General features: G+C 35.8%; 1 protein-coding gene across 1 annotated transcript in view; it reads right to left on the reverse strand.

Annotated features, from left to right (window-relative positions):
- Nucleotides 1–12,556, reverse strand: part of NUBPL (nucleotide binding protein-like) — a 340,480-nt gene that overhangs the window by 159,460 nt on the left and 168,464 nt on the right. Inside the window, exons 5-6 of the mRNA XM_006835362.1 lie at nucleotides 8,887–8,926; nucleotides 8,707–8,797 (exon numbers count right to left, since the gene is read on the reverse strand). Coding sequence (XP_006835425.1) covers nucleotides 8,707–8,797; nucleotides 8,887–8,926 — 131 coding nt within the window. The remainder of the gene's footprint in view (nucleotides 1–8,706; nucleotides 8,798–8,886; nucleotides 8,927–12,556) is intronic.

The raw sequence follows: 12,556 nt of genomic DNA on the forward strand, positions 1-12,556 counted from the left end.
GGTGGAATGAATGTAAAACTAAAGTTCTCTCATGTAAAATATCATATAATTCACAATAAAACATGAAAGAAAAAAAAAAAGAATACCTAAGAGTCTTTATTTTATCATAATGATGATAAATGATGGCTTCAATTTTCTGGTACCTTTCTATCCTTGCTCTCTCTCTCATTACTTCCATTTATGCTCTCTGTTCAGATTCAGTCTGAATTAAACCAGATGCTCTGTTTTCTCCTAATTTTCCACATTCAGATGCCAGAAAAATCATAAATGGAATCTGTTATTACATTCTATGTTTGGATTGAATGGTCAAATTGTACCTCACAATTTTACATTCTGAAAGTAAGAATTGCTAAGAATAAAAAATACGAAGAAACAAAATCAAGGAAAGGTCCCACCTTTCTCCTCAGGAAGCACGAGTCACTAAAAGGGAAGCGAAACTGGTAAACATGCACACAATTCAATCATTTCTACAGCTTGGGTTAACCTGTGAATGGGCTGAGAATATGCTTTTCATTCAGGCAGAAAGATCTGTCCAAAGTAAACAAAGACCTTGAACCAGAAAGCAAGAAGATCAGAGATGATAAACCTAATACCACAATGGAGAGTTCTAGGGAAGAGGCCCATAACTAGATAGACAGAGATGTCTAACAATGTCAAATGGGGAAAACCAATCTGAAGAACTGGCTAGTGATAAAACAAACAGAAAGGGAGATGGCATACTAATTTCTGCTATGAAAGAGGTCAGGGCAGACCAAAGTGCATGACTGCAGGGCATATGACCTAAATCAAGAATTCATGGCTCAGGATGGTAAAGTACTTTCATCTTCCATAAGTATCAAAGTTAGGGTGGACCCAAGAAGCTTAGCCACTGATGTAGTTAGTAGTTTAGTACTTAAGTGCCGTCAAGTTGGTTCTGACTCACAGCAATATATAGGGTTTCCAAGGACAGCTGGTGGGTCTGAATCACCGACCTTGTGGTTAGCAGTCCTATGCTTATCCTACAGCACCATACCAGAACTCTAAATCTTCGAGGGAACAGAAAGTCTCACCTTTCTCCCATGGGGCACTTAATGGCTTTGAACTGTGGCCTTGTGGTTTGCAGTCCAGTGCTTATTTTACGGAGTCACCACACAAAAGATAATCTAGCTAAAGTACACAAAATCAAAGGTTTGCAGCAGAAGACCTTCCCTCAAAGTCAGATTAAAAAATAAACAGAGATTCAAGTTTATAGCCTCATATATTGCTCCAACCCCAATTACACACAAAACAAAAAATGAGAATATTAGTAGTTAACAATTGAGAACAATCACTTTTTTTTTTTAAATATGTTTGTTGCTTTGTTTTAGTCCTATCACTTTCTTCATAAAGTTACTAATTTCAAAAGTTAGGTCACTAAGTGGTTTCATTAGATGAAGAAGTGTTTCAGCATTTATGTTAATAGGGACCAGGAGACAATAGCAAATTGGTGAAGCTGTGATACTGATCTATATAGCAATTGAGAAATTTGCGTATATAGATAGATAAAGAACTGGAGACAGTTGTGATCATTCTAAAAAAAAAAAAAAAATTTTTAAAGGCAGCAACTTCCTGTTTTAGTTATCTATAGTAGCAACATGCACAAAAAGAACACTATATTATAATATTCAAAGCAGAGTATTCAGTCAACACAGTAAGTTGGCACTATCAGAAAAAATTGGGCATCTAAGTAGGTGGAGATAACAGAAATTAATACTCATAGATGATTTCTAATGCCTTCTGACAGCTTGTCCTCTTTCAATACTGATCCCAGAGTTCTTTCTATTACACAGAACCTAAATTAGTCTGTGAACACTGGTATCTCATAATACCAATACCAACATGAATTGGTATTGTTAGGTGTCAACGAATTGCTTCTAATTCATGTACAATAGATTCAAATACAGTCCAGGCCTGCATCATCCTCACAAATGTTTCTGTTTCAGCCATTGGTGCAGCCACCATCTCGATCCATTTTATTGGGATCTTACACTTTTTCACTGATCTGCTCTGATGTCCATCCTACTGCTAACATGTTCAAAGTACATAAGATGAAGTCCTGTCATTTTCACTTTGAAGGCGCATTCTGACAGTACTTCTCCCCATACAGATCTCTTCATTTTTCTGGCAATCCATTCAATATTCTTTGGTTGTGGTGGTTATGTGCCATGGAGTTGGTTCCGACTCATAGCAACCCTAGACAGGGTTTCCAAGGCTATAAATCTTTACGGGAGCAGAATGCCTCATCTTTCTCCCACTGAACAGCTGGTAGTTTCAAACTGCTGACCCTGATGTTAGCAGCCCAATTCGTAACCACTATGCTACCAGAGCTCCAATATTCTTTACCAACAATATAATTCAAATGCATCAATCTTTCTTTCTCATTCTTTTCCTGAATGGTCAATACTATTCAGCCTTGTTCTTTAAGTTCCAACTTTGAGTGCCATTAAAAGAAATAATAATTGTATGCTATATTTGTAAGTCATAATTTCTAGCATAAATTAACTCCTTGCTTATGACTATCAATTAAAATAGGATAGTAAGGCTTCATTTCACAATTTTGAAGGATGAAACTATGTTTTAGACAACCCTGTGAACTCATCATCTAACCAATGCCTAAACATAGTAAGTAGCCAATAAATATCTGCTTCAAAAGATGTCAAAAAGTTCAATGACATTTAAAAAGTACAGCAATAATAATCTAATGCTAGCTCAATAAATAATTGCTAAATGAATTAATAAATGCATGGTAATCCAAAGGAACCACTAATAAAACTCAAGTTACTTATTAGATGGAGTACTGGTGTGGCACTGTAGGATAAACACTGGACTGCAAGGTTGATTTGAGCTGTACAGGCAGCAGTTCAAACCTACCTGCCACTCCTTGGAAACCCTAAAACAGGGTCACTATGAGTCGGAATTGACTCCAATGGTACTTAACAACAATTTATTAGATAATACTGCCTCATAAAAACATTTTCAAAGAATTAGGCTTTGAAAATAGGCTGCACAGGAGCCCTGGTGGTGTACTGGTTAAATGTTGGGCTCCTAACCACGAGGTAAGAAATTCAAAAACACCCACTACTCCATGGGAGTACGATGAGGCTGTGTGTTTCTGTAAAGATTTAGTTTCAGAAACCCAACAGAGTAATTCTACTGAGTTCTATAGGGTTACTATGAGCCAGAATCAATTTGATAGGGTTTGGTGTTGGTTTTGTTCTTGTTCACTAATTTACAGTTTTCAAAGAAAAAAAAAAAGAATTCATAAAGAGTCTTAGCATACTCAACTCTAGCCACAGATTAAACTCTCAAAGTTCAAGAGAAAAAAAACTGAGTTTCATTGTATAAAAACTCCATGCATGCAGGGCATGAAACTATGAATGACATGTGGCAACAAACCATTCCACCCACAGCACTCTCTACTTCTCTATCAGGTCCGATAATCTATTGCAATGGTTACACAGAACTCAGACAACATACGCACAGTTATTGGGTGTATTAGGGAAGTTAACAGGTTATATAATACAGGACCAAAAACTGTTCAGGGCACAGTTAGTTGTTCTAGCCAACTGCTGATCAATGTCCATAAGGCACGCTCACTCTGAAGGTACTCAGTTCTAGCTCCTCCACTTAAGTGTCTGGAGGCACCCCACTCTACAAGCAAGCTTCCTTTACTTGCTCCATGGGCTGGGAAGTCCACTGCTCTGGTTCTTGGTTCTGCTGCTGCTGCTGCACCTCTGCTGTGAAAGCTTTCTGTCCCTGAATCAAAGAGATTCAATGCACAGGATCTCGGGGTCTAAAGCACTCACTCTACTCCAGACTTTTCTTCTTTGATGTTACTGAGATCCTCCCTCCCGCTTCTGAGATGGCTCATTTTAAACCCATGTGAGAGGTTCAAGGTTTTACAATTACAACTAAGTTTGCTAACATCCACAGCTGACTCCTGTCAGCCTATCAGTATCTTCTCCCAACTTCTCTTACCCAGGCCCAGCAGAGGCAGAAACGTTGTTTGGTGGGAGTTACAGACTATGGTTAGAAGAAACATTAGATAACTGACAACATCACACATGGTTAATGTGTTTTGTTTTGTTTTCTTTTTTACAAAAAGGGTAAGTCATAGGTGCGTAAAAGAGTACTTGGTCAACTGAATCAAAATTAATTAGTGTTCTTTCCTTGGTGCTTTGTCAAGGTTTAATAAATATTTTTAAATATGAGATTTGCTTAAATACCTGGTAAAGAAAAAACCATAAAAGAGAATCAGATGTCCACACTGATAATCAAGACACTCAATGACTTCACCTATAGTTAATGTGTAAGTCTATGAACATTTCCATGCAACATAATAAATTTCTTAGTATATTTAGCTATGGCTAACTTAATTAACTTAAGAACATCATTTAATATTTTATCATTTTTCCTAAGTGCCTGGCAGCCTCAAATTTATATCATACTATAAATCTCTATGAGAAATGTAATTTATATTAGTTATACAATGTCAAAAGAATAAAAATGGATAATTTCCTTAAAAACTGTTTAAACTACAAATGGGTACAAAGAAGTACATTTTGAAATAATTTTCTCATGCCTCCATATATCTAAAGAGTCAGAATATATCCAGATGTATTACTACCAACGAATCATAAGGATTTACAAATTATTCAGTTAAGTACAGACAGATATGTTGCAAGACTAATATATAAAGAAACATTGAATTATTTAACAGTTCACTTTCAAGTGAACTATAAGAGCATGTTTAATATCTTTTGACATAATAATAATTCATTATATAAAATATTGCTTGAAATCAAATAGGTGACAGATTAAGAAAATATGTTTTTGTCATACTGACTTTATACTGGAATGATCCTGGAAATTAAATTTCAGATATATTTATTTATAAAGCACATTGGCCAATACCTAATAGACCTCTTTTGTCCCAAAAATTAAATACAGAAAAAAATTTGGTTGCTAATTATGATGTTGAACATTGTGGGGAAAGATATGTATTATAGCTTATTGCATAATTATTTGTCATTTGATAAACTAAGTGTCAAACTCCTTTAGCTCTTCCCATGAGAGGTGCTGAAGGACCTTGCGGGGTGGGGGGGAATCTCATTTTATACAGGATTAAGAAGAGCTTAGACCAGACTCAAAAGCAAATTTCTTTAGAAAACCAAAGGCTGAGAACATTCCTTTTTCAAAAGAGGAATTCCATTGTCAGGGAAATCACTAATACCAAATATCAAGGGAAAATGTTCATTCCTATTGCGGGATCAGCTAAAGTGAAACTGCTTCTTTAGTTGCTAGGAAACCACCAACTCATTATATGCCATTATCAGAAGCCTAGAGAAGAAAACTGACATCTGCTTCACATTTAGGGATACTGGAGATTGAACTAAATGCACTGAAACTGCTGCCAAAAATCCCTCGTCTCCAGGGTTTACACTGTGACCACAGCAGGTGCTGACATCAGGCTAGTCTTTGAAGTTTTCCTTTCTGTAGCCCTTCTTTAAATAACTAAAATTATTTTTTCCAATGTCTCACATTTTCAAACTTTAAAACTCCAAGAAAAGACTCCCTCACATTTTTTTACATTAATCATTTCTACTACACAAAGCACAAGTTGGGAGAAGGAAAAGAAAAAAAAAAAGAACACTTCTCAGAAATCTTAAAAAAACAACAGAAAAAACTAATAGTTACTCAACACATGGAATGTACTAGATGTTTATGCCTTTAATTAATTAAAGTAAAAATCAAAAGTAAAATGAAATGGCTTCAAATGTCAGGAAACTAAGAGGGAATTTGTTGTTGTTAAGTGCCATCGAGTCAATTCAGACCCATAGCAACCGTGTATAGGGTTTCCGAGGAGCAGCTGGTGAGCTTGAACCATCGATCTTGCAGTTCAAACAGCTTTGCAGTCTGGCGCATTAACCCACAGTGCCACACCATACTATTAAATCCAGTACTGTACTCAAAATAACATTCTAGCATTTATCTGCCTAGTTTTTCTAATTGATCCTAAAGATTAATTTTCATTTTTATGACCTGGCATGTGTTTTTACCATCAAAAAATTCTTCCTAGAACATAGGCCAGCTATTCATCAATCCCTTCCATTTCTCGTTGCAGATAAGGCTGGAGGGAGATTCAGTAAAACTGTGTGGATAAACTACTGACAAAGTGAAATGAAGAGACTATATTACTGCTTCTGTATCCTGAAGACATAGTACCTCCAAAAGCATTATTCATAATATCCAAAAATTGTAGGCAGTCCAAACATCCATTAACAAAATAATAAACATATTTTGGTTGTACTCAATCCATGAAATACTATTTAACAATAAAAAAGATTCATCTACTTACATATGCAACAACATGAAAACAAACCAGAGACAAAAGGAACCTACAAAGGAGCTTCAAAAAGTTTATGGGAAAATTCCATTCTCATTTAATTCCATTCACCACAAACTTTTTGAAACCTCCTCGTATATGAGGCTAAGTCAACAAGCATGGCAAATAGCTTTTCAGTTCATACATGTACAGATTTATTCCAGACAAAATGTATTTAAACTGATCTCTATGATCAGCAGACAGCTGCTAACAAATTCTCTCAGTAGTGCACTTGTCTTAGTATCAAAAACAAAACAAAATAAAAGTCCAATCAAATCCAACAGTGGCTTCCAAGAGAATCTGCTAGGCCAGTTAAATTCAAGACAGAGAAAGCAATGCAGAAGGCTTTGGAGACTGTTTTGGTGGACTCCCATGGGGTAATCTTTTTTGAAACTTCATTGTGAACAGAGTGAAGGTTTACAGAGGAGGTCATCAGCTTTACATTCAACAAGTCATACACTTTGTGTTATCTCAGTCATTGCAGTCTCCTCCATGTAACAACAGTTGTCACATTCCTTCACTGTGGTTGTTATTTCCATTCCACCCTCCTTCCCAGCCCTCCTCAACTTTTGTCCTTAAGTAAATGTTGCCCTTTTCATCTTGAATGATTGACCATTCTGTGGTGCACATACCTTACTAGTGTTGTTGTCCCCACTATACACCTATCTACCGCTTAGCTGAAAACTGGGTCACCAGGGTGAGTTCTGTTCTAGACTGGCAGATTGGCCAACAGCCATGGTGTCATGTTCCTCCAGTTTCTTTCTGACCAGTAAACCCCGTCTTTTTTTTTTATAATTTTGAGTTTTGTTCCATATTTCCTCCCACTCTATCCAGGACCTTCTAATGTGATCCCTTTCAGCACAGCTGGTAGTAATAGCCAGGCACTACGTAGTTCTTCTGATCCCAAAGTTGTGGTGACTAATGTTCACATGTTCAAAGGGTTAATCTTTCTAGTCTTTATCAACAGAAATAGGACATCATGGGGGCTTATTATGAAGAAGGCTTTAAAAAATTAAAAACTGCACTGGTGAGAAAGATGCCAGGGAAGTTACACCAGGGAATTATTTTACATCGCAACAATGCACCTGTTCATTCTTTGCAGGTAGCAAGGGCAGTCCTATGAGAATTTCATTGGGAAACTTGACCCCATCCACCCTATACTCCAGACCTTTCATTTTCAGACTTCTTTAGTTTCCAAAACTCAAAGAATATTTCAGAGAAATACGATTAGGATCCCTCGGGAATGCCCAAACTACTATTTTGACATGGTATAAATTGAAAACAACAAATTCTTTGTGGAAGGGTTAGAGAAATGAAAACACCACCTGCAGAAATGTATAGATCTAGATGGAGGATATGTTAAGAAACAACAGCTTCACACTTTGAATTTCTTTTATTCTTAATAACAGTTTCTCTGATTTTGTAGCAATACGTGTTTTTTTTTTTCAACCTCTTGTTGTGAATTAAGTGAAGGTTTACAGAGCAGATCATAGTTTTACATTCAACAAATCACACATGTTGTTTCATCTCAATGATTATAATTCCCTCCATGTAACAACAGCTATTTCACTTCCTCCCTGCGGTTCTTGTTTCCATTCCACCCTACTTCCCATCCCTTTTCAACTTTGACCTTAAGTAAATGCTGCCCTTTTGATCTTGAATGATTGATCATTCCATGGTGAACATACCTTACTAGCATTGTCCGCACCCCTACATACCTATCCTGGTGTGGCACTGTGGATTAATGTGTCAGACTGCAAAGCTGTTTGAACTGCAAGGTTGGTGGTTCAAGCTCACCAGTTATAGGGTCGCTATGGGTCAGAACCAACTCAACAGCACTTAACAACAACAACATATCCACTCTGAGTAAAACAAAATTATACTTTGTTTTCATGCAATTTTGATCCACAAGTACTATGGTTTATATACTTACTTTCTTCATGTGAAGAATTTCTACAATGCATTTATGACTCAAAATTGGTCAAAATCTGATTAACCATAAGTCTGAAGGAAGGTTACATCTATAATAGATTTTCCCTTATTATTGCATACTTAACAAAGCAACAAAACCATTTTTTGGTTTTAATTAGGATACTAAGTACTCATAAGCAATGGAAAAGATTAAATCATATAACAGTAAAATTTGGTCTTGGCACCAAGAAACTCAGACATTCAGTCTATCAACTGGATTCCTTTGTAAAACATCTCAAACCTGACTTTAAATTTTTAATAGTTCTCCAATCAACAAATGTATACCTATAGCTTTGTCAACAATAAAATGATATTTAATGAAATTTTCTTACCTGCCGCAACAGCTTCTCAATAGCTGACATAACCATAAGGCCTCTCCAAACAACTGGTGCCGTCTCTTCAACCAGGAAGCCCATAGACATACTGTAACAGTAATTCACAAATACAACTAAGTTAAAAGAGTTAATGAATACTGTTCTAAAAATGAACTTAGAATAAAAATATATGCTTACCAAGCAATGCCATAATTCAAAAGAGGCTTCATTAGGTTGCCTGGAATCAGAAAAAAAAAAAAAAAAAACTTCTTTTAGAAGCATTAAGACATTATACACAAACAAACTGACTTGTTTATTATCAAGGTATCAAACTAAAAATACAAATAGGCTACTAATATTGCTGCTCTTTAACTTCTAAGCAATTCACTCCAATGTGTAATAGTCTAAACATGAAACAGCATACTACTAAAATTCTCAATAAATGAAACAGCTAAAATTAGTTGGGAAACAGTTTTATTAATAAATCATTCTTCTACAAATTTCAAAAATGTTTCCCAAAAACAGCCTGAATAAGCTTGCACAGAAAAATCTCTATAACTTTTCAAACATTTCTAGCAGTTTTATTAATATCTATTAATAAATAAGCCACAAACAAATTGTTAACTAATACGTATGTTGTTGTTGCTGTTAGATGCCATCAAGTTGGTTCCCACTCACAGGAATCCTGTGCACAACAAAATGAAACACTGCAGGTCCTGCACCATCCTCCCACTTTTTGTTATGCTTGAGTCTATTGCTGCTGCAATTGGGCCAATCCATCTCATTGGGAGTCTTCCTCTTTCTCGCTGACCATCCACTCTACCAAGCATAATGTCCTTCTGTAGGGACAGGTCCCTCTTTATATAATATGTCAAAAGTAGGATAGACTAAGTCTCGCAATCCTGGATTCTAAGAAGCATTCTGGCTTACAAGACAGATTGTTTTGTTCTTCTAGAAGTCCATGGTACTTTCAATATTCTTCTCCAACACCGTAACTCAAAGGTATCAATTCTCCTACTGTCTTCGTTACTCACTGTTCAACTTTCACATGCATATGAGGCTACTGAAAATCCCATGGCTTGCAAGAGGTGCATGTTACTCTTCAAACTGATAACTTTGCTCTGAACACTTCAAAGTGCAGCGGATTTGCCTAATGAAATACATTCTTTGATTTCTTGACTACTGTTTCTCTGAGTGTTGATAGTGGATTAGAGCAAAATGAGGCCTTTGATAACCGCAATCTTTTCTCCATTTAACATGATGTTATTATCGGTCCACTTGTGAGGATTTTTGTTTTCTTTACATTCAGGTGCAAATGTAAAGGCTGTGGTCTTTGATCTTCATTAGTAAGTATTTTCAGTCCTCTTCCCTTTCAACAAACAAGGTTGTATTATCTACATGTTGCAAGTTGTTAATGAGTCTTCCTCCAGTCCTGACACCAAACTCTTCTTAACATTATCCAGTATTTTGGATTATATGCTGCTCAGCATACAGACTGAATACAGTGGGAGAAAACAGCTCTGGCACACACCTTTCCTGATTTTAAACCATTCAGTATCCCCTTGTTTTTTGTTGTGCTTTTTTTTTTTTTCCAAATGAATGCCTCATGGTCAATGTACAGGTTCCTCACGAGCACAATCAAGTATTCTGAAATATCCATTCTTTGTAATATTATTCACAGTTTGTCATGATCTACACAGTAAAATTACTTACATAGGCAATAAAGCACAAGTAAACATCTTTCTGGTATTTTCTGCTTTCAGTCAATGATGCTGGAGACTGCATGGCAGAATTTCTTAAGACCAATGACTTATTCATTGCAAATACTTTTTTTTTATACTCATAAAAGGTGATTTTGTACTTGGATCTCACCAGATGAAATAAGTCCATCTGATGGACTATGACAACTCTAGGTCCACATTCTGTTCTGAATCCAGCTTAAGTTTCTAATAGTTCCCTACTGATGTACTATTATAACCATTTTTAAATTATCTTCAGCAAAGTTTTACTTGCATGTTATAATAATGATATGGTTCATTGATTACCACATTACATTGGGTTATCTCTCTTTGGAATGGATACAAATATAGATCACTTTCCATCAGTTTGCCAGGTAGCAAATTTCCTGGCAAAGAAGAGTGGCTTCAGACCTTCATTCATTTGTTGCAAGATTTCAATTTCCATTGCATCAGTTCCCATAGCTTTGTTTTTCACCAATATCTTTAGTGCAGCTTGGACATCGTCCATCAGTACCACTGGTTTTTGTTCATATGCTACCACTCGAAATGGCTGAACATTGAACATTTCTTTTGGGTACAGTGACTCTGGGTATACCTTCCACTTTCTGATACTTTCTACATCATTCAATGTTTTGCCCAAGGAATCCTTCAGTTTTGAAACCTGAGGCTTGATTAACTTTATTTTTTCTTCATTTCCCTCAGCTTGAGAAATACTGAGCATGTTCTTCTGTTTTGATTTTCTATCTCCAGGTTTTTGCAAATTTCATTATAATACTTGACTCCATCTTCTTGAGCTACACTTAGAAATGTTTTGTTCAGCTCTGTACTTCATTTCTTCCATTCCCTGGAACATCTCTATGCTGCAGAGCCAGTTTCAGAGTCTCTTCTGACATCCATTTTCGTCCTTTCTTTCATTTCTATCTTAATGGCCTTTTGCTTTCCTTCTGTATGATGTTCTTGGTATCATCCCACAGTGCTTCTGTTCTTCAGGTATTAGTGTCTAATGTATCAAATCAGTTCTTGAAATAGCCTCTAAATTCAAGTGGGATATGTTCAAGGTCATATTTTGGCTCTCAGAGACTTTTCTTCAACTACAGTCTGAACTTGCACATGAACAACTGATCTGTTCCACAGTCATCCCTCGACCTAATTTTGACTGATGATATTGAGCTTTTCCACCACCTCTTCCCACAGTTCAGTCAATTTGATTTCTATGTATTCCATCTGGTTATATCCAAGTGTGATATCACCTTTTATGAATATACAAAAAAGTTATTTGCAATGAATAAGCCTTAAAAAAATTGTGTTGTAAAATCTCCAGCATCATTTCTGTCATCAAGGCCATATTTTCAAACCATTGACTTTCTCTTTGTTTCCAACTTTTGCATTCCAGTCATAAAGAATTATCAATACATCTTTATTGCATATTTAATCGATTTCAGAATGAAGAAGTTGGTAGAATTCTTCAATTCTATCATTACTAGTTTTTGTGATTGGTGCAAAAATTTGGATAATAGTATTATTATCTTCCTTGCAGGTATATGGATGTTATCCTATCACAGACAGTATTGCACTTCAAAATAGATCTAAAAATTTTCTTTTTAATGATGAATGCTTACCAATTCTCTTGAATTTGTCATTCCCCAAATAGTAAGTCATGATTGTCAGATTCAAAACGACCAATACTAGTCCATTTCCACTCACTAATGCCTAGGATATCTCTCTTTATGTATTTTCAACTTCATTCTGAAAATTTTCCAATTTTCCTAGATTCATACTTCATACATTCTATGTTCCGATTATTAATGGATGTTTACAGCTGTTTCTTCTCATTTTGAGTAGTGCCCCAACAGCAAATGAAGATCCCAAAAGCTTTACTCCATTTGCATCATCATGCTCAACTCTACTTTGAGAAGTAAGCTCTTTACAGTCATACTTTGTACATATTTACACAAACATTTCTAAGTGCATGTTCATACACACATACATATATTTAGTCAGCATAATCAGTTTGCTCTCACTGGGGCATTATTTTTGCATTACCTTGAAAAGCGAAAGGTATGAACATCCGAAAGAAAAATCCCTATTTTGTAACTGAGATAAGAATTACTATTAATTCAACAGAAAAG

Source organism: Chrysochloris asiatica, unplaced genomic scaffold, assembly GCF_000296735.1.
Source record: "Chrysochloris asiatica unplaced genomic scaffold, ChrAsi1.0 scaffold00017, whole genome shotgun sequence".
Classification (NCBI taxonomy): Eukaryota; Metazoa; Chordata; class Mammalia; order Afrosoricida; family Chrysochloridae; genus Chrysochloris; species Chrysochloris asiatica.